Genomic DNA, 23,317 nt, shown 5'->3' with positions numbered 1-23,317 from the left:
TACACACAATATTTTATGGATCTACCAAAAGATAGAAGTCTTGATAAAACACATAGGAAATTTGACCTTACAGTCACTTTTGAATACATGATGTTAATGCCAACTAAATACTATTAAAGCAATTAGAGTTAACATAGACAAGATAGAGAATACAATAGACAAATTAAGTGAAACAACAAAAGATCCTCAAATAAAGAGCAAATTGTGGTCCTTGTTAGAAAACGAATTTCTTCTGTGTTTGTCCTGGCTACAGTTATTTGGTGTGAACTATTACTTCTTATTTATTATAAAAAGAAACAGATCTAAATGCAGATGTTTTATTTTTAAAAGAAATTTAAAGTATTTTTTAATTTTAGAGTAAATCATTTTTCTAAATGAAACTACATGTGAAAAAATGCAAGAAAAGTGGCATTTTAATAAATTATAAAGAAATTAGAACAAAAAAAATCATTTGCATGAATATGAAGGAGAAGACTCACCTGTAAATAATCCTAAAACAAATTTCTGTAGAAACTATTTTTTGGCCATTTGAGATCAAGGCACAATCTCGATTGAGACTAAACTACAATGAGTATAGATAAGTTATCTTATTTAACATTACAGTCAACAGTACACAAATTATGTAAAAAAGAATCTCGATTATAACACTTATGATTTGTGTTGAAATAAAAGCAAGAAAAATAAACTTTATGGAATAACTATATCATAAATTTTTAAAACTTATTGCAAAAATATAACAATACAGAAAAGTGCATAAATCGTATATGTACAATTCAGTGAATTTTCAGAGTGAATAGTAAACAGTGCCCAATTTAAGAAACAGGATATTATATGTCTTAATTTTATTGTTCATCCAATCATTTCAGCTCATTAACAGAAAACTTTTGAGCTCCAATAACTCCCTATGCATAACTCTATAACAAATGAAACATAAAACATGGGAAAAGAACTGTATCTCCTATAGCCTGAAAGCCTCCTGTGTATAGTTGCTATATCTAATTCCTGTGCCAACTTTGGTGCCTAGCATGGAATGGGTACTCAATAAATGTTGAAGAATGAACAATGAAACAATAAACTTATATCTGTTCATATCTAAAATTAAGGAGTTATACGCAAAGGGCTAGTTTTCTTAAAGAGATCTTATATTAAAAAGCCAACAATACAACTAAAAAAAAATGGTCAAAGAATATGAATAGACAGTTCACAAAAGAAGAGATACATATGGCTCTTAACAATATAAAAATGTAATGAATCATATATATTAAAAAATAAAATGCAAATTAACTCTATGGTGACATAGCATTTTAAGTTATCAAATTGGTAAAGATGAAGTGTTGATAACACTGTTACTGAGAATAAATAGGGTAACAGGCTTTCTTGCGTATAACTGATGGGAGCGTACATCAATATAACCTCTTTGCAAAAAATTGACAATATTTCTAAAAATCAAAATACAAATACTCCTCCTCAGAGCAGTTCTACTTCACACAAATATGAAGAGAGGTATATACAATACCATCCATTTCAGTTCAGAGTGAGATTGGAATTTCAGTCCATAATAATCTTTCACCTCTGAATTTGCATCGTATATCACTTAATTAGGGCTCAGTATGTACTGCCTTCACAACTGGTTATTTCTTCAAACAGATTGTAAATTTCTGAAGTCTGGACTATGTCTTAAACCTCTCTGTCCTTCTAAGTGTCGATAGCTATACTGAATACATGTTGTGTTCAGTTTGTGTCCTTGTCATAGAACACAAATCTTCCTCTGGGAAATCCCAAAGCCACTCTGGAAGTTAATGTGCCATCCCAGGAACCCCGAGGAAGATCAGTGTTGCCTGAGGAGCCACTGCCAAAAGCTAAGAGAGATAGAAAGGATGAGAGTCCAGGCCCAGTATACTTATTTTGACTTTCTGATAAGACTTTATCGGAAGAAAAATGGAGGAAGGTTCTGCCACTTTAAAAAATATTTTTAAGCCATTGATCTAAATCAATAATGTAATATTTATCTTTGTATTTTAAATATATGTATAATTTTAATTTTAATATATATTATTTAAATATGTATTGTTTTCTACATTCTAAGACCTATCTCTTCTATTGGCCCCTGGAGTTTAGGGAAATATTAAGGAATACAGGGTAGAAAGAGATCACTCGGCTAGAAGAATCTTAAAAGAATTTACTGGTGTATGCTATCCTATGCTGCAAGGAATTAAAGCAATATTCTCATTTTTCACATGCATATTTGAATTCAAAATAACTATAAATTCCCCAGTCACCTTCCAGGAAGTTCTCCTTCTTATTAATTCATATAATAGAAGGAAGAGAAGGAGAAACTCTTAATGAGCTCTGGTGGGGAACTTGTATCTTCTGCCTAAAATAGGCAATTTGTTCAAAGAAGCAAGTTGCTCAAATTTCATGTTGTCAGATATAGATACTGTCCTGAATATGATCATAACATTTAGTTATTCAGAACTATCAGGGACTTATTGAGCATGTCAATAAGACAAAATACTGAGCCAAGTTCATTGTATTCCCAAGTAACATATTCTATGAGTATTTATACACATCAATAAACATAAAGAAGGAGTTACCAGTTAGAATGCTTTAGGCTTCATGCAATAGAAAATCCAACTCAAAATGGCTTAAATAACAAAACTATGTATTGTCTCACATGACAAGAATTTGAAGGAAGAACAGTTTCAGTGTTGGTTCAATCTGTGGCACAGCAATGTCATCAAGACCCAGGGTCCTCCCCTCTTTCTGCTCTGCCTACCTCAGCATGTTCTTCTCAGGCTAACTCCCCTCATGGCCTTAAAATGGCTGTTCCAGATGCCACTTACAGACACAACACTGTAGCAGAAAAGAGACTGTTTATCACCACGGGAGATACTTTCCTGTATTCCACAAGGAGAAACTTTCCCAGAGGCCCCTCAGAACACACTGTCATAGTTATTGGTCAGAATTTTGTCACATGTCCATGTCTAAAACAGTCACTGATAAGAAGACTAGGACCACTAATCTAGTTTACACCAATCATTACTCACACCCTGGGATGCCCCAAAAGCACATGGAGGGTAGATACCTGAACACAATTAGAATTTTGTTTGTTGCCAAGGAAGGATAAAGAGTTTTTGCTTCTGAATGTCTGGATAATGTCTTAAAATGTATATTAATAGGACACTTTTTAACAATTTAAGAAACGGTGAATCTTTATCAGTAGTCCTCACTTTTCTCAAGTCTTTTCATAGTTCCTAGTTCATCTAATCTGTAAAAGACCAAACAACTTGCAGATATTTATCAAATGAAAGATAGTAATTTGTTCACCCATCCATTTATCCATTTGGCTAAGATGCTCTGAGCACCTATTATATTCAAGGTACAGTTCACTATGGAAGAATCCATAATGTAAAGTTTATGTCCTCAAGAAGTTTATTATTTGGAAAATGCTAGACTTAAAAATGATGTAATAGCTTCTCTCATCCTATAATGTGAATGTGCTTTTCAAATTAAATCCACACAAAAAAAAATTTATAAGTTTCACAAAATTTTCAAGATTTCTAACCTAAACTTACAAATAAAATTCATTATTTTTTAAGAAAAAGTGATAGAAACAATTTTGATAAATTTAAGAGTTATAGGAAATTATAACTTTATTCAAATAATCCTGATTGATAAATACCAAACATTATATATGTGTGTTTATATATGTGTGTGTGTGTGTGTTTGTATAGACATAGATATCTGTAAAACTTAGGAATGTGATAATAGGAGAAAACCCAAAACATTGGCATTTGTTTTGGGAAAATTATCCTGGGACAGTTATAATAAGAAGTATGACAACTATTATAGGAACGAGACCAAAGGGTATTTAGTCTACCCACTCACGTACTGACAACTATAAAATAAAAGTAGACTCTGCCATTAACTGAAACGTCCCAGGGACACCTCAAGAACTAACCCAAAACCTAGTATTATCCATGTCACAAAAACTTCTTTGTTTTTCCTCTGAGATCTGAACCAGAAAGTTTCTTTTATATTACTTCTGAAAGACAACCCCACCAGATGTATGTCAGGAAAAACCTATCAACTGAATTAAAGTGTAAAGAAATGAGAGGAAGAAATGACTAAAATGAGACCCAGGAAAGACATTTTTTACGGTATTAAGAGCCATTCCATTTTTCATTGTTTTATTTTAACTTTGGTTCATCCTAGATAATTCCTGTTTTGAGAATGGGGATCTAACTTATTCTATAAAGAGACCAGTGACCAAGTGGCAAAAAGGCAAGCATTCTGTCAGGGCTTGAATAGCCAACACGATGGGCATTAAAGAAAGGCGCCCTCTCCAGGTGGACATAGCTCTTGCAGGTGCATAGTTTCAGAAGGGCATCTTGACTGCATTTCAGCTCCCCCTACTCCCTTGGCTAGGGGCCTTTGCGCAGGGCATACCACTCATAAATGTACACAGTGGCCTTGCATTCTACAAAAGAAAAATCTTGGAACTCCCGAGGAATTCTCCCAGACCCAGAACTTGAATGTCATGTACAAAGTCAAGATGAATTCATGCAGCCAGAATCTGTTTTTATTACTGACACCCTAGACGTTGACACAATAATATTAATCATCTGACTTTTTAGAGGCAATTCCCTGATCTTAGCCGGATAGATCAGTCTAAACACTACATTTGGCCCTATTTTTAAATTGCCCAGATGGTGTGAATGGGTGTGTAGCTCAGAGTGCCCACATACACTGGGCTGATTCCAGGGACTGTTTGTACCTTGGGTGTAACCAGCAGTTGTAGACAGGAGTGGGGAATGGAGGTAAAGGAATGGTAAATGTTGGGTCAGTGCCTTTCTTTCTGAGTAAAACTGATTTTACCAGTTACCTGTAATATGCTGAGCCCTACTTTAGATTGGGGGCGGGAGGGGTTCATTCTTGGTCACCCATAATATAGCAGCCAAGTGCAGATTGAAAGTTTGTGATAGAAAGAAGGAGGCCAGTTCTGAGGCAGCTGCTCCTGGTCTCTGCTCCACCTGCCCCAAGTTGGATTTGAGTGTGCTGTGTGGGGAGGACCTCACAGGGAAAGCAGTCCTGTTCATCACAGTAGATGCCAACCAGTTTTTGTCCCGTGCCGGTTGTGGCTCAAAATTTACTTTGTTTCCTTAGATATTGAAAGGATTTGATACCTAGAAAACAGCAGAAAGGGCAAACAGAGCTTAAGAGAAGAGTGACCAGTATTCCCAAGATTGTTAAGCTTTTAGCGACAATGTACAAAGGACTCTGTCATCTTGAAACAGCTTCTCCTCTTCTTTGCTTCTAATTTCTTGCTTCTGCCTAAAATGACTTTCCCTCAGATGAAATTTTTCCTTCCTTTTTCTTCATTGATCCATGTCCTTCTTTCAAACAGATACTTAACAGTCACTATTCCTATAAGCCTTTACACACATCCAAACTGATTCCTTTCAGTCTTAAAAATGTAGCTGGTGACTAGAACTCCAAGACCACCTTGTAGCTAAAATTTCAGCCTTGGGTCTAAGTCAGAAGTCAGCAAACTGCAGCCTGCAGGCCAAGTCCAGCCCATTGCCTGCCTTTGACTAGCCCATGAGCTCAGAATAGGTTTTACATGTGTAAATGCTTAGGGAAAAAAATCAAAAAGAATACTAATATTGTGTGATGTGAAAATTGTATGAAATTAAAATATCAATGTCCACAAGCAAAGGTTTCTTGGAACACAGACATGCTCATTTGTTGACGTATTGTCTCTGGCTGCTTTTATGCAATAGCAGAGTTGCCTAGATGCAAGAGAAGGTAAGGTCGCAAAGCCTAAAATATTTGCCATCTAGCACTTTCTGGGAAAAAAAAAAACAAAAAACAAAAAATTTGTCAGACCCTGATCTAAGACATTAAATGCATTAGAGATGTTAAATAAGAACATCTCAAAGGAATAAATTTCAGACAAACCAAGGGAAATGCCATCAAATAGCCACACTAAGGTCTGAGCTCATAATTAAGACCAAGCGATTACAAGGAGGAGCAGGGTATTAAAAAAAAAATAGAGGAAGAGATATACAAATTCTACACGCTACAGGTGGTAAATATGGCGATAATAATGTTAGTGTTACTCACTGCCACACCCCTAGTACCTAGCCCACTTCTTAGAGCTGGGCAGGTACTCATTACGTAGTTATTGTATGAATGAAGAGGAAGGGAGGAGAAGGAAATATAAAACAACTGAAATAAGAGTTGCACTGAAATAAGGGTTGGGAGTAAAAGAGGGTTCCAAATACAACCTGAAGATTGTCCGCTCTTGTATACTACGTCCCAGGTTCCCCAAAGTTAACAAAAGTCCACACTTTGGAAGCTAACATATCAAATGCTAAGTGTGTGCCCAGGAGACTAAAGAAATGAATAAATAACTATGGCAACTGCCCTGATACCCGTTCAAACCATCTTTTCCACCCCCTTCCTCAGCCACCAGACACTTACATATTTAGTCCAGAGACTAAATTCAGACTTGGAGATTAGTGAGAGGAAGGAAATCGAATATAAAGCTCATGAAATAAACAGCACCACTTGTCACTGTCGATCTTTGATTAACTGGCTCTTTTTTCCGAAATGGGGCCTCTTTTTTCTCTCTCTCTCTCTCTTTCTCTCTCTCTCTTTCTCTCTTTGCTTGCAGGTAACACCCACACATATCCTTCAGTGTTGGCAGAGATGCTCACTCAGATAACAACTGGAGTTCATGCTGCACATTTTCATCTTCGTGTGTCATCGTCACCATGTAAAACCACAACTATAGGAAAACAAAGCTGTTTGCTGCTCTTCTGTTTAAACTGACATTTCCACCCAGTTCTCACAATTTGTTCTTTGGAGCCAGAAGAGTGTTTAAATATGTCATTGAGATAGCTCTGCCAGGTGAAGTAAAGTAGAATTCAGTACACCCCTACTCTAAGATAAATTTACTTTTCTGCGACTTTTTGTCCCCTCCAAAATCTTTCACAAAGTTTAAATAGGTGAATAGGATAGGGAATGGGGCTTGAGAAGCACACATTCTGGCCCTTAGACTGGCCTCAATAATGATGTCAGCTTGGGAAAAAACCAAAACATTCTTGGGTCACCCATATTTCATCCCAAGCATTTTTCAAATGTGGAGCCCAGTGTCCTGAAATGAACAGAAGGCACACTGAAAAAATGTGCCACATTCTGTTCTGGACAGCGGCCTGGGTTTCTAAGTGCTGAGAGTCCATGAATCTTCAAGGGGAAAGCACGCATTCCTTTGGGATACCAAATCAGAGAAAGTTGAGAGGTTCGCTCACTCAGATTCGTTCCTGAAGAACCAAACTTCTGGGTACCACTGTTTAAAAGTCAAGGTCGGCAGTGCTCCATAGTTTTGGAGACACAGATAAATTACCAAGCAAGACCTGGTAGGGTTCCCAACATCCTGTTTCCTGCTGCTTAGTGGGTGGTCGGGCCCCCAACAGGATGAATTAAGAAATATCTTTAATTTTTCTCACTCATCCATTATCTCTGTTCCACACAAGAAGAATGGGGTACTACTTTAAAAGCAATCGATCTGTTTTATCAGACCAGGAGTAAAAATGAATTCAAGACTGCAGGCAATTACACTATTTACATAATTAGGTAGCTAGAATACAATAGGAGGTCTGTTAGGTGAAGTCATAAAGTTTGCACTTTATTTCATTTTGAACTTGAGTTTCAAGATATTAGAATCTTTTACAGAAGTAAGTTACATTATTTTTATGAGCCCAATAAAGGAGTGCTTATTGAGTAGATTCATTTACTGACTGTTTTTTACCAATCTAGTTCCAATTGATTAGATCTGTCCTATTAAACTCATGGGCGATTAGCTGAGTTCAGTCTTTCTTGGAGTAGGAGACATATAAGTTCATCTTTTTTTCAAGTTCTAATTACCTTTATTAAGTTTAATGAGCTCTGTTTCAACAAAGAAAAGAACAAGTGTGGAGATGAACTCATATTACACCTATCTGACTTCAGGCCACTCCTAAAGGTAGATTACAATGAGATAAATAGGAGCTGCTCTGTGAATTATCAGACCAGCTCTAGTGTCTCCTGTTAAGGGCCTTCCCCTACCCACAAGATAATAACAGTGGGTATATGTGTGACGATTAATACGTCTGATTTGAATTTTCAACTTGTTCCAAGTGCCACATTTTGTTTGTTGTTTTTCTTTTATTTTTAAACTTTCACAAGCTATTGGTCTGTGGCAGTGATGACTCTGGTTCTAGGTCCATTATTGCCACCACCTTTAACCTCCAGCATGTAGTTGAATTTATTACTTTGGTTGTGGTTCCTATCTGGCAGAGCAAAAGGCAGGGGCGAGGGCATCTATTTAATCATCCATATCCCCATTAAATTATTCATGAGAACTCTGTTAGTTAGCCTAAGGGACTGATAGAGTTAAGGCTGAAGTTTGATCTCTCTCATAGAGCATTCGCATCACATAGAATGCACAGGTAAGCCCTCCCTGGCATCTCAGAAATGTAAACCACTGTTTTGAGGAGAAATTGTGACTAAAGCCAAGCAAACAAACGAGAAGTATACCTTCCTTGAAGTGAAACTAATGTTTGAAGATCTGGGTTTTTGTTTTAAAAAAGGCTAAAACTGAAGATTTGTTAAAAGGATTTATCCCACATCTTTTTTAAATAGCAAGTTTCCTCCAGTTTCATTGCTAAAAGTGAAGCATATCTGCTCAAATTTAAAAGCAGGCACAGGTAGTTCAGTAATTTTATCACTGAATACACAGAACATAATGTATACTTGGTCTCTTTAAATTGGCATGCTCAGCCCAAAATAAGTGAGTTCACAATAAAAACTTATAGAAATACTATTAAGTATAAAACTGTTAGAATAATAGCAGCAAATGACATTGTTTTCTTCATAATTACTATATCTGAAACTATAAAAGCATGGCTCCAACCACTGTTTTTAAACCATTTCTTACTTCATACTCATAGTGAAAAAGGACTTCCCTATTAACATTTCTACTGTGGTTCTGTTCAAAGTGAGTAAGAAAAATCTAAAGTGTGATTCATCTTTAGTAAATCTATTTTTCCCATCAGAAAATAAAACCATTTATTACCAAAGATCAAATCTTTCCATTTTTATTTTTTGTTTATTTATTTATCACCATTGCCCTTTCTAAAAATTCTCTAGTTCTATCATTGTCAAATCCAATCTGATAATTTGGATCAAAGAACTTTGTGTGCCAAAAGGCTGGCAATGTAGTACATATGCCAGTATAAATTCAACAGTTCTTCATTCCTCAAATACTTCTGGGTTTGGTCTTCTTTGGATTATTTAAATTCATGGAATGGAAGGCCACTTAAAAATCAACCAAAGTACAATATTTTCTGTCTGAAATCATAATATTCTTATCCCTCTCCACATTACAAAAAAAATTAAAAGTTCTCTTTATATACATAAAAGTAGGAGGAGGAATACTGTACATTTCATTATAAGCTAAAATATTCTGAAACAGAAAATGGTGAAAGTTAAGAAGGTCTCAAATTTTATAGCACCTCGTCCCTGGGTACTAGGTTTAAATTTGTGTTACAATATTCTCTCTCTTCTCAGGTCATTTCCCAGTTTAATTTTTACACATAGTTTATCTCTATGGCAATAATAATAATAGCTAACATTACATGTCAGGCATGGTGCTAAGTGCCAAGGACAAGCAGGAGAGAAAACAAACTTGGGCCATGTCTTCATGGAGATTATAGTATAGGAACAGACAATTGTGATCATTATCTCTATTTTATAGTTAAAGAACCAGAGTCTTAGAAAGACAGTGGCTTGCCTGAAGCCAACTAGCAATGGGACTTGGACCAGGCCTTTTTACCTTTAAAACCTAGACTTCTCTAACATCTGAATAAATCAAAATACTAAACAGTTGTGAAGGCAGCAGTAGAGCCGTTCTTCAAGGTCCCCAAGCATACTTCAGTTAACTCAAACTGAAGGTAGAAACACGTCCATGATTACTCCAGGGTAAGTCCATGCAAGGTATCTTGAGAACTTTGATGCTGTCTCAAAAGACACATTCCAAAATACTTTTCCTTGTAGATGGACTTCTAGGGTAAACAGGCAGCTGAATCCACAAAGTTCAGAAGCTCTGAGCCCTAAAGCCCATAAAGTCCCTACAAAGAAATTTCCTCCAGGGCTCTTCTGCCTGCTGTCTTCTGGAAAACTTCCACCTGCTGTTGGCCAGCTCCTTGGCACATGACAAGAATCCCATCATTCCCTTCCATTCTCCTTCTTTCAGAAAAAGTGTCTTGGGACTCATCCTCCTCACCCTAATGAATGCAAACATTCCTTTTTCACATTATCATCCCTTCCCCTAAGGATGTGCTTTCAGCATCCCACTTCAGATCTCTTTAGTGTAGACAATAAAGAGACTAACTGTGCAATCTGAAATATATAGAACAGAAAAGCAAATATACAGGATTTGACTGGAATGAGCCACTGAACAAAAAACAAATATACAGGATTTGACTGGAATGAGCCACTGAACAGATAACCCTTCACGATATTCAAATAATTTTGACATCAAGTGGGCTTATTTCCAGCTATATTCTTCCTTGGTGTAGGAAGACCATCTTTTTTTTTTTTTTTCCTAATCTTATTGTGAGGACTACATTGATTTCCCATCACAGGGAGTAAGGAAAGCGAGTTGGTTTGCCTTGCATTGTTTTGAAGGTATTCCATCGGTCAAAATAACTGAATATGACCAGAATACATCAAAGACAATATCTACATCTTTCTAAACCAAAAGGAAAACAGCACTAAATATCAATGAAGTGGCTCATTTCATGAGTAAAAGACAGTGTTATAATGGTTTTAAAAATGTTTAAGTCTCCTTACTCCCATTCTAATCTATTCCTACTCTAAACCCCCATTTAACCAAAGGGAATGATTTTCTAACTTTTCTTCTCCATTAAATGTCTTTCGATATCATACTTTATTCGACCACAATGTGCACATGAGTGAGAAAGGAGTAAAACTGGAAGCAAATTTTAAAGCTAACCTCTCAATTAAGTCAATAAATACATAGTAAGTTTGAATATTGGTCATGGCACTACGAAATTTAGCCTGCCACAGGAGGATTCTTTAACTTCATTTCAGAGTCTCAAAATGATGTTCTTTGGTCCAGTCATTATAGGAAAATCGGCATTGATGGCCTAATAGGAGCCTGAGATGGCTGGCTGAAGACGAGGCTGTCCTTTCCTATCCAGAGCAGTGGTGTTGAGCAGGTGAAGAGGTGCCAGCCGGCTTGCATCTGGATAGGCGTCCATGTCAGGAGCGGTAGGCTGCAAAGTCACGCGCTGGGACATAGGGCTGGTAAAGTCTGCGGGTGGGTCCCGGCCGCCGGGGCGTCATGTTCATGTAATCACTCTGAAGGATCCGATTCCTCTTACTCTTCATCTGCAGAAAAGAGAAGTATCACTGTGAAAGAGCCAGGGACATGGAGAGAGATATCATGGGAGGAGTTCTGAGACTTTGGGGCCAACTCTTCAAACCGTGGACTGTCAAATAAAGCTGAACACACCAGAATTCATTGAGCTTTTTAGACTTAGATTATGACTAATCGAACCTAACGACTTTGGACTCGTCTAAATTAACCTGAAAAATCTGAATCAAAGAAAGTGTTTTAGAGAAATGCACCCATGTTACTCTCAATGCAGTCATTTGACCTGAATTTCAAAAGCATATCTAATTAACATATCTGCTGTTGGTATGTAAATACTCTTGAAGGCCCTTCCTCTTTAAGGTTAAGCATCCCCACTGCAGTCTTCTTACATTAGTCATTTGCTTAACAAGCCTTTTTTCCATAATTAACCAAAGAGGACCTTCAGACCTCCAGAGTCTGGAGTAATCATAACTGCATAGCAGTGGAGTCCAAATTAATGGGAAGTTATGGTTGTAGGAAATTAGTTACATTTTTATTCCTTTATACGTATGCGCATTGCCATAAAGACAGTAGAGTCACTCATTTTTGTTCCTCAGGCTCAGCTCTCTCTGAATGAATTTCTACCAGAAGTGAGAGAAGTAAAGTAATACTTGACCTGAAGCAAGATTTATATGCCCATGAATTTTAGCCAAGTTTCGATTAGGGGTTAAAAGCACTTTTTCTGGGTCAATGTTGTGGTAAAATTTTAACATTTGGTAAAAGACCCACAAAAATTCTAAAAATGGAAAGCCACCATCCAGATTTCTGAATTCAGAATTCTCTATTATGAAAAAAATGCCTATTTCCTGGCACATAGGCCTGATACATAAGTAGACAACTTGGACATGAGTAATATGAACACTTGAATAAATAAGTAAGCAAGATTTCAGCCCTGGCCTTATTTCCATGCACTGCTACCTGAGCATGTCACACCTTGCCTGTCAAAGGAACGTGAGTAAGTGTTAAAGAGAGGTTAGAAAAACACTGACCTTCACATTGCTAAATATGACTAACATTTTCAGTCCTCATCTTCTTGAACTCTCAGCAGCATTCTGTATTATTGATTACTCTTTCCTTTTTGAAACATTTTTCCACTTTGCCTTCTACAAGATGGTACCATCCAGGTTTTCATCCTGCCTCTCTGGTCACTCTTTTTTGCTTCCTTTGCAAGCTCATCTCTAACTAGCTATTCAATGTTAGAGTTCCTCACTAGGAGGAACTCGGTCCTAGGCCTTCTCTACTCACTCTAGGTAATCTCATCAATATTCACAGCTTCAGTTATCACCTGTTCACTCAAATTTGTACCTCTGGACTAGAATTCAAAGTCATTTTAAACTCAATATGTCCAAAACAAAACTCAAGATCTTCCCTTAAAATCTGGTCCTCTCCTAGTGTTTCTCATCTCAGTGACTGACACTACATATACACAGTTGCCCAAGCCAGACCACCTAGCCTCATTTTTGACACCTCTTACCCCTATCTCAGGGAACATTTGACAATGTCTGAAAACACTTTAAATTGTCACAGCTGAGAAGAATGCTACTGGCATCTAGTGGGTAGAGACCAGGGATGTTGTTAAACATCCTGCATTGCACGGGGCAGCCCCTAACAACAAAGAATCATCCAGCCAAAACATCAGTAGTACCAAGACTGAGAAATTCTAATCCAGAGTCTGATCATGAAAAAGAATGGAATGGAAAGGAAGCAATGGAAACAAAATATATCATCAAATTGGAATGAATATTATTAGTCTGCTTGTCTTCTCCTTCTTGCTAATATCCGAGGATGACGGATGATTCGAGCATGTGTGATTAGAAGATGGTGTTCCATCCATAGATATAAGGCAAGACAGGAGAAGTAGATTTGAAGAAAATTATAAACTCAGTCCTTTGGAATTTGAAATGATAGATGAGTTATCTCAGTGGAACTAAGAAGAAGATAGCATTAAAAATACATAATTGGGGAATTCATTTAGAGGGAGGCAGTCATGGAAACCAAACAGGTAAAGGAAGTTGCTCTTCAAACATCTTGGTTCTATATCCTTTCTATAAATGAAAAACTAGAATTCTCTTGGACACAGGGTTATGGCAAGGCAAGAGAAAGAAAATGGAAATGTCTGATCCCAAATAAATATAGAAGGCTGTTGATGATACCCTGAGTTGCAATTTAATACTTATTCTAACCCAGAGGACTCCCCTTGCCAGATTCCCAAGTGACAGTCTTTGCCTCTGGACACCCAAATAAAACTATAGCTGGTAGAAAGGATCTAATAAAAAAGATGTCTTAGTTCTGAGATGATCCAGGTTGCACATTAAACTATAAAAGATCTGCTGCAATCAGCTCTAAAGTTTATCCTCATGCTGTTATCAGATGGTAGATTTAGTCATCATCACCCTAACTCTAAACTCAACAGTGGGATGTAAATGACTGGGAATACTATACAGAACCCACAGTATCCATGTGCATCTAGTATGTACATACATATTTGCATAATACTCACCTCATGTGTCTGTGTGACTGGGTCATCTACTCTGCCCTTTCACCATTCAATATCTACTAAAGATGTATGATGTCAGGACCACTCCTCCCTTGCCCTTCTCTTCACTGCAGCCCTTACCCACTTGTTTCCTAGGAGCAGTAGCAAGATGAGATGCCTGTACCATGCAATTCACTTAATCACACAGTTTTCAAGAACTCATTAGATTTAAAGGCAGATACTACCTGAACACACACTATCCACATTCCCCACATTGTGATTTATAGTGGAGAAGACAATGGTTTTTAAAAGGGTCCTTTAGACTAAGGAAGGGAACAAGCTTACCAGCTCAGCTGAATGAATGGAAGATTGAGTGAGAGTAACAGGTGCTGGTGAGTGGCAGCCAGGCAGAGGGGAGCTCACTATTTATTCAAATGTCAGCAATAGGTCAAGAACTGAGATAGAATCTGCAGTTGCTCCCAGAAACCCACTCGGCCTAGAACTGCCTACTGTAGCACATCACAAGCCCTCAGGAAGTTCCAGAAAACAGAAACTTATGCCAAGACACGGCACAAACCAGCCAAAAATAGGATCTCAGAAAAATATACAGGAAATAGATAAAGTGTAGGGATCCCTAAGGACCTGGCTGCCTAGCTCAGCAAGGTGCTGGTTGCTCAAATAGTAGCAGCAGCAGAAAAATATGAGTCCAGGGTAAAAATGCTGTGTTATTCTATGAAATACATACATACATACATACATACATACATACATACATACATACACATATACATATATACACATATACATATATACACACACACATATATTACCATTTTGGTCAGAAAATACAAAGACCTAGGTTTGAGATGTAAATAAAGGGTAGTTATCAGGTAACTGAATTGATTACAAAAGGTCACAGATGATAAGAGATGTCAAGCACTGGGACTTCCCAATTTACAGGGAACCTGTGAGACAGAATAAGACCAAAATAAGTTTCTCAAGACAAAGCAAGATGAACTTTGCTAGGAAGTGGTAGTGCTGTCAAAGAAAAACACATAGCGTCTATGTTGTTTCCGAGTTGACAGTAAACTGTTAAAACTCCTTGAAAACGAGAAGCTGCTTTTGTCCCTTTGGATGATTTGAGTCACTTAGCAAATTAGTACCTGATTATAGTAACTGATACTCTGATGCATATTTACAATAAGCTTTAAATGATGAGCTGTACCTTTCTGGCCACTAAAAGTTAAACAGTTCCCAAAACTATTTCCTGCAAAGCTAGTAAATTACATTGACCTAGGTCAGCATATTATAGGGGAGCACTTGTCCTGGAAGGATACCCAAAAAACCACTGCACTTGGCTCTTAAATTAAGTTGAGATTCTCAGTGAGATCAGGAATAAACAAGAATTAAGATTCTAAATTCTGAAATCATTGGCAAACACCATAGTGGTTAAAAGTTGGAAGGTACCTTGGATGAAGACACCAAGATCCAGAAAGATGAAGGGACTCGGCTAACATCAGAAGAAGAACTTAGGCAATATTTCGCTACATAAAAAGCTTCTATCAGGTTTTGGCAACTTGAAGAAGGCAAAGCAGGAGTATTCCAAGATGGTATCTAGTATAAAGGATTCCCAGGAACCAGCAGTTGTTCCCTACCCTGCAGAAGGTAGAAATTAGGCAACAAGCAGCATGTCCAATGTCCGCCTGCACCCTAGGGTCTTCCGAAATGGGCAAAGCATGTGAGTAACAATCAAGAGGCAAACTTTGGCAATAGGCCAATGAAAATTTAAAAGAGTCCCAGGTTGGATCTATTATTGGCATGACTGTGAACCCAGAGCTGCCCACCTCCTCCTAGCACCAAGATTAGAGTAAATAAGATGGCTTCATGTGGCATAGCTTCCAAAAATCACTGACTCATGTATGGATTAGTTAAATGGATGGAGTATGCCTTCAGGCATGTTCACATAAGTCCTTATTTTGGCCTCTATGGAGGTTATAAAGTTATCAATTCAATAAGCATTCATTAAGCATTAAATGTACTTAATACCAGATGGATGGTGAATGTAAAGAAAAATGGTTCTTTGTCCTTGAGGAGCATACATTTCTTGTTGAAGGAATGACTTGTACATGCATCTAACTTTTAGAAAAAAAATTTGAAGACAAAATGGAATCAATAATGAGATATTCTGTACTCTAATGTATATCTAAGAACAGGAAGTTCCTGAGTAAGGGAAAGATCCTTGATAAGGAGGTCTCTTCTTAACAATAAAGACGATCATCAAGATATGTTCAAACCTCGGCCAAAATTTCAACATTGAAGAAGGTAAAGAAAAATGCACCTGGTTTATTGCATGAACATTTGCAAAAGTTGGTAAGCTCCAATTCAGTGATGAGAGCTCAGAAAAGTCTTTCGTTACAGTTTCATAATGACAGCACCATACTTGGCCTCACTAAATTCAACTGCTTCAGGAGAGATAAAAATATGACTCAGATAAACAGACCTAGTTTCTCTGCTAGGTTTGAACGCATAATTTCAGTAGCCAGATTTCTCATGATTTTTTAATCTGAACCAAAGTTGTTCATTGACTTCGGATGCCTAGATTCCCAAACTGCTTAGGTTTTTTTATATATGTATATATTAAAACTATGTTATATCTTGTAATGATACCGCAAAATGGGGAGAAGAAAAGCAACTGCACTTAACGCCCCACCCTAATTTAATCATTTAGCTTCTTATTCTGCATGGCCACCTAACCGGTGTGTCTGGAAAATAGAACTACCAACTGATTTTTAACTCAGATAAAGTTGTACAAGCTAAAAGAGAACCTACTTTAACCTAGCAGGTAAAAAGAAAATAAAAATAAATCACATGTTAAACAGATGATAAACCACATAGGCAAAATACTTAAATATGATCAGATAGCATGTGCAATGGAAAAGTTACATAAAAGCAGTGCTGCTTCTCTTACCCAGCAAATACAAAGAGCCATTGTTACTAGTAAGCTGTAGAAAGCCAAGACTCCACCAACCACCACCAGTGCCCAAAATGGCTTAGAAGAGTCAGGAAACTGGTGAGCTGGACAAAGGTGATTCTCTGAAAAATAGAACAGAACGGATTAAACAATATGAGAATGGCACTTGAGTATATTTTCTTCCTTCTGAACATTATGAGAAAATGGGATCAAAATATGCAAAATATCATTAGCTTAGAATGTATAGACTTCCTCTTTGGTTTATCTTCTTTGGAATTTATCCAACCCCATCACTGATCATGACCTAGTTTCAAAACTATAGTTGAACACCATTACTTTAGAGTGATACACTGGTAGATTTGCATGTTACCTTTCACGTGGATAATGGTTCCATTGCTCTTCTCGTTGTCTATGTAAGGAGGAGGATACATGACCTCTATTTTGCAGAAGTAAATATCCGTTTGGTTAACATACAAATTCCGGAGGTAAAATGTCACTGTTTCGTTGCCCAATTTCCCATCACAGTTGAATCCTGGAGCTGACTGAAACCGAAGCCGATGGGAGTAGTTTCCATTCACAACGCAGACTTCCACAGCACTGTCTGCTCCCTTATAAAGGGATGCTCGGAACTCCTTTGAGAAGAGGTTGTAGGTATACTTGCAGCTAAGGTTGACCGCATTGTTGTACACCACAAGCATGGGCGACTGCTTCACCAAAATCTTGTTTTCTGGAGGGGGAAAAATCAGTTGCTTAGAACAAGGGTATAAGCACTTTTTTTCTGAAATCAAGATATATTAATTAACAAAATAAACCTCTCCATCAAAAGCTCTCTCTTGGCAGATGAAGATGTAGGAGCTCTTTAGGAGATAATTATACCAAGAGTTTAAAGGTGTATGGTCTGATATTATTTTCATCCTTCCTTGAATGAAACAATGGAACATGTTTTCACTTGGAAGGCAGAAGTGGCCTTCTGTTGGCACTGAGCACCACAGATATGTATTTGGAATTTTTAAATCTGTACTGAGACTTCTAGGGTGTTAATTATGCTTAACTGTGTTAGTTTCCTGACTGAAATGGCTTTTAACACATGACATAGATACACAAATAGATTTGTTTTTAAGTTGTTATACAGGCGTTCAGGAAGGAATTAAAGTGTTTTGAAACATTTTAACTTTGTTTATTAGCCATTCCAAGAGTAAGATAAAGAGGTAAAAGAAAATGTAACCCAAAGAGCATAATTTATCTTACACAGCCAATTCTGAGAACAGCCTTCTCAAGAAATTTGCATATTTGTTCTTTGAAATCTGAGAAGATGGAAGAGGCCCACAAGAGTACTCTCTCTTGTCCATCTTGTACCTATATGCTAGTCCAGTAAAAGACCAGAGAATCGAGAGACCATCTAATTCAATCTCTTCAGTTTTAAAGCAAAGAATCTGAAGCTAGGCCATAAAACCAAAACCACATGAGGGAAGAGAATACATCTGCTGTGTCTTGTTTCCCACTATAATCCCATTGCTATAACCCCCTGGTACATGACAATATATTCCTTTCTTTTTCTACTGACTGCCTGAAGCCTAAAATCACTGAGCAGATGGTGAGCAAAGCTAGGACGAAAATCCAAGTCAACTTACAACCATTTGAGAAATAAACCACTTAAAAGCATTGAAAACCAACTATGCAACCAAGACTCTCCAAAATTTCTCTAAAACAGTAAATCGCTTTGTATCTTTGATTCAAATTTCAGTACTTTTTTTGCTATCATTTGGTGGCACGCTAACAATTGTCTACCTACTTACTTTTTTTAAAACAAGGTTATTTGAAGCAACGCTCCATACACTCATACTGAAAAGACAAATAAAATCAGAATCTATTAAAATGAAATTTACAATTTAACCTGGATTTGCATTCATGTAGTCAGGTGTTTTGCTTTTGCTTTTGGAAAAAGCGAGCTGCATAAAATTAAATTACTAATAGCTTTTCACTTCCTACATTGTTCTCAATGCTGGTTGTACATCAAAAAATTTTAAAAAAGAAACCTATGCCCAGATCCCATTTCCAGAAATTGGTCTATGCTGTGGAGGAGAGAGTATTTGTTTTGTTTCTTTTTATTTTTTATAACAACTTTATTGAGATATAATTCACGTACCATAAAGCTCACCCTATTTTTTTAAGTTCGACCCTTTTAAAGTGTACAATTCTGCGGCTTTTAGGATATTCGTGAAGTTGTGAATGGACCATCACTATCTGATTCCAGAAAATTTTTATTACATCCCCTCCCAAAAGAAATACCATACCCATTAGCAGACACTCCCTGTTCCTCCCCACTCCAGCCCCTGGCAATCACTAATCTATTTTCTGTCTCTCTGGATTTGCTTTTCCTAGATATTTCGTGTAAAAAAATCGTAAGATATGTGGCCTTTTGTGTCTGGTTTCTTTCATTTAATATAATGTTTTCTGAATTTCATTTCTTGTTATGAATGAAAAATGTTCCTTTGTATGGATATACCACATTTTATTTTTCCAATCATCACTTGCTTCCACTTTTTGGCTATTATAAATAATGCTTCTGTGAACATTTGTGTACAAGTTTTTGTATGGACATGTTTTCAGTTCTCTTGGGTACATACCAGGAATGGAATTGCTGGGCCATGTAACTTTATTTTTAACTTTTTGAGGAATTCACAAACTATTTTCCAAAGCAACTGTACTATTTTACATTCCCACCAACAATGCATAGTGTATTTTCTCTACATCTTTGTCATACATTTATTATTGTCCACCTTTGTTATTATACCCATCCTAGAGGATATAAAGTAGTATCTCATTGTAATTTCATTTGCTTTTCACTAACGACTAATGATGTTGAGCATTTTTTCATGTGCTTATCAACCATTTATATAGCCTTTTTAGACAAATGTTTATTCAGATCATTTGCCCACTTAACTGGGTTGTCATTTTACTGTTGAATTATCAACATTTTTTATATATATATTTTTGAATCAAGTTCCTTATCAGATATGTGATTTGCAAGTATTTTCTCTCATTCTTGGGTTGTCTTTGATATTGTCTTAAAAATTCCCCTAATTGATTCTAATATTCAGTTAGAGTTGAAAATCACTACGACACAATAGGTTTCTCAGGCTGAAAGCATATTAGAATCACCTGGGGAACTTTTAAAAACTCCTCGATTCCCAGGCCAGTTAAAACAGAATTTTGTGGGTATAGTACCCAGGCATCAGTATTTTCAAAGTTTCTCAGGAAATTCTAATTTGAAGTCAAGTCTGATAACCAGTGGCTTAACAGATGAAAACTCATTTCTTATTCTCAATTCATAGTCCTCCACAGGCTTTTCTAACCTCACCCCCCTCAAACCAAAATTCTTCCAATTAGCTAGACCATTTAAACCAACATTCTGGGAACATACTGTGAGCACTCTTCTCTCCGTACTTTGTTCAATAACTCCAGGGCCTAGAGTGCCTCTCCTCTCTAAGGTCTCAGAACAGTTACTGTCTGTGTCACTCATTTGCCCTTTGGTCAGGTTCTACATTTTGAACACCTCTTGTTTCACGTGCTTCAGTTTGTTCATCTTTTGATTTGCGTGTATTTCCTCTAGAATCCTAGTTTCCAAGTCTCTTGAGAGCAAGGACCATATGTGACTTTTTTTTTTTTTTTTTTTTTTTTTTTTTTTTATACTACTGTGCAAATAATAGGATCTCATTAAATAATAAGTGAAAGGTGGTGACTGGACTGTATCATTCTTATCAGCAGCTTGGCCTGACTACCATCTCATTAAATTCTTATTCAAAATTGCTTCTCAACGATAACTTTAGCTTCATTTATTAATCATTCAACAAATACTCATGAAAAGCACTAAAAAGTATATGTAAAAATCAAAAAGTTCAATCTGTCTTGGTAGGAAAATCCAGCTTGTTTTCTGTTTGGTTTTATTTTGCTTGGCCTTTTTCTTTGATTACTTAAAAGGAATCATTGGGCCAGTTCTGATTGGAAAAAACAACCCCAGACCTCCAAGAATTGTGTTTCTGTTACTAATTATTTGAATTATGTTTTATGGGCATTCAGATTCTTCTTGATCTGCCTTTGAGAGCTGATAGAAGAAAAAAAAAATGAGAAGGGCTGTGGGGTTGGGGAGGGACTTAGGCAAGGAAAGGCTGGAGAGAAACCCTAGAAGGTCAGCCAGTTTGTCTTCCTTCTCCCAGCATCCACAGTGAGGCGGAGGAAGCAAAAGGAGAGGGAGGGAAGAAGGAAGAGAAGCTCTAGCAACTGTATCCCAGTAATTTGCTTACTATGTCTTGTCTAGCTCATCTTCCCAAGATGCATGTGGGAGAGAAAAATTGATTTCCCAAAGATGAACAAAGCTCCGTTTTTTTCCTTGAGTAGTTTAGTCTGGTGGGGAAGAAAGATACATAAACAGACAGCTACTTAAAAAATAACGGCACAGCGATCTATACAGTGTTGCTAAGGGCAATTGAGGGATCAGCTAAGGATTTTTGAAGGAGGTGACTGCTGACCTGAGTCTTACAAGTTTTTATTGAGTAAAAGTTAGACTAACTAAGGAGAGTCTTTGTATTAGAGGGTGGAATGAGGTAGAAGTATGTGTGTTAGGGTAGGAGGTGAGGTAGAGGACTGTGGGGAAGATAAGACAAAGAGAGAAAAAGAATAGTCTAGTCAGAGATGATAAAGAGGTGAAAAAGAGTATGATAGATGTAGGGAATTACCTCAGTTTTTCTGGACCATGTGTTATGTAAGACAAGACTGGCAACACAAGCATAGTTCATACTTTGGGATCTGTCCTGTAGGCGATGAGGAACTATCAAAGAATTTTAAGCAGAAAAGTGACATGTGCAACTTTTCATTTTGTATAGATCACTTTAGCAAGCACATGGACAGTAAATTTGAAGGGTACAAGAGTAAAAAGATGGAGACAAGTTAGGACACAATTGTAATAGTCAAGGCAAGAGGTGATAAGTTTAGAAAGAACTACAGAACTACAGTTAGAAAGAAATGAATAAACTCAAGAAATATTTACAGGCCAAAATTGGCAGAACTCAGCATTGGCTTAGATGTGTTGAATAAGAAGGAGGAGTTAAAAATGACTGTCATCAGGCCACACAGACCAACCAGTAAGTAACATTGTTTTGTTATTTTGTTGTTTTGTTGTCTGCATCTCTTCTTCATTCATTACATGATGAGAACAGATAGTTGGGAAATTGAGGTGAAGTTTGGAAGAAGACATTTTTCCAGCCCGAGGGATCACTGCAAAGAATACAAATCACCTCAAAGGTTCCTGGAAACAGTTGACTCCCTGGCACTTAGTTCAGTGTTTGCTGTTTTTCACAAGGGGGAAGCAGTGGTCTTTCTTTCCAAAACTATTTTTCCTTTGCAAAGCATAATAGAGTGAGATAACTGGAAGATAGATTTTTTTTTCTGTTCATTCATAGGGTCTCAGCATTGTTAAGACTGATCAGATTTCTCCTGAGCCCATTCTACCTCAGCACTACAAGTTGAGACCTTTCTCGGGGAAGAGCAATCCATGATCCCAATATCTAGGCTACTTGTTTCATGTTCAGTTTCTCCTGGTTCTAGAAAATAGCATCTACATTGGGTCACTCCAACAGCATGTGTCTAGGTGACAGCAGCATCAATGTACTAGTTAAAAGTTTAGAGGTCTCTTCAGCTGCTTTTTCTTTTTGCCTCTTACTATTACCAGTCTGTCTTCCATAAAACCTTCTCTCTATTCATATTTTTATAACTATGGAATATATAACTTCAAAAGATTTCTCCTTATGTTCTTCATTCATGATCTATAATACAGCAAGTCACATAATGTGGCCCTTTTAACAATTGTTGGCATATCCAACAATTGAGCAAGGATAAGTCCTTTTTTTATTGAAGTATAATTAACATATAACATTGCATTAGTTTCAGGTGTACAACATAATGAATCGATATTTGCATATATTGCAAAATGTTCACCACAATCACTCTAGGTAACATCCATCACCATAGTTACAGATTCTTTTTCTTATAATGAGAACTTTTAAGTAGGAAAGGTCCTTTTTTGTGTGACTCTGCATTAATGTTTTTTTGGGGGGGGACTGCTTGAAAAATATTGATTTCATGGACATTTGATGAAAAAAGAAACATCCAATTTATCAATTGATGTTTATCCCTCTTGGACACCAACATAGATCATTTTAAAATTAGTTGACCCTAAAACATAGATACTATGCTTGAAGTAATTTGCTTAATATGTGTTAATGTGAGGCTAACAGCCTCTTAGATTAGGGTTCAACTTGAGTTCAGAACTGGCCAATAGAACCTCTTGTTTTTCAACATTTATACCCTTATAGTACTTGGTCCCTCT

At 36.9% G+C, this 23,317-nt stretch overlaps 1 protein-coding gene across 1 annotated transcript in view; it reads right to left on the bottom strand.

The window, feature by feature from the left end:
• Positions 1 to 10,651: 10,651 nt before the first annotated feature.
• CD28 (CD28 molecule) overlaps positions 10,652 to 23,317 on the bottom strand; it is a 28,292-nt gene continuing 15,626 nt past the window's right edge. The window contains exons 2-4 of the mRNA XM_006921375.1: positions 17,303 to 17,659; positions 16,930 to 17,054; positions 10,652 to 11,460 (exon numbers count right to left, since the gene is read on the bottom strand). Coding sequence (XP_006921437.1) covers positions 11,332 to 11,460; positions 16,930 to 17,054; positions 17,303 to 17,659 — 611 coding nt within the window. The 3' untranslated portion in view covers positions 10,652 to 11,331. The remainder of the gene's footprint in view (positions 11,461 to 16,929; positions 17,055 to 17,302; positions 17,660 to 23,317) is intronic.

The sequence above is a fragment of the Pteropus alecto genome, unplaced genomic scaffold (genome assembly GCF_000325575.1).
Source record: "Pteropus alecto unplaced genomic scaffold, ASM32557v1 scaffold3, whole genome shotgun sequence".
Lineage (NCBI taxonomy): Eukaryota > Metazoa > Chordata > Mammalia > Chiroptera > Pteropodidae > Pteropus > Pteropus alecto.
Note: the sequence above shows the minus strand (reverse complement) of the source record. Positions and strands in the feature narration are given on the sequence as shown.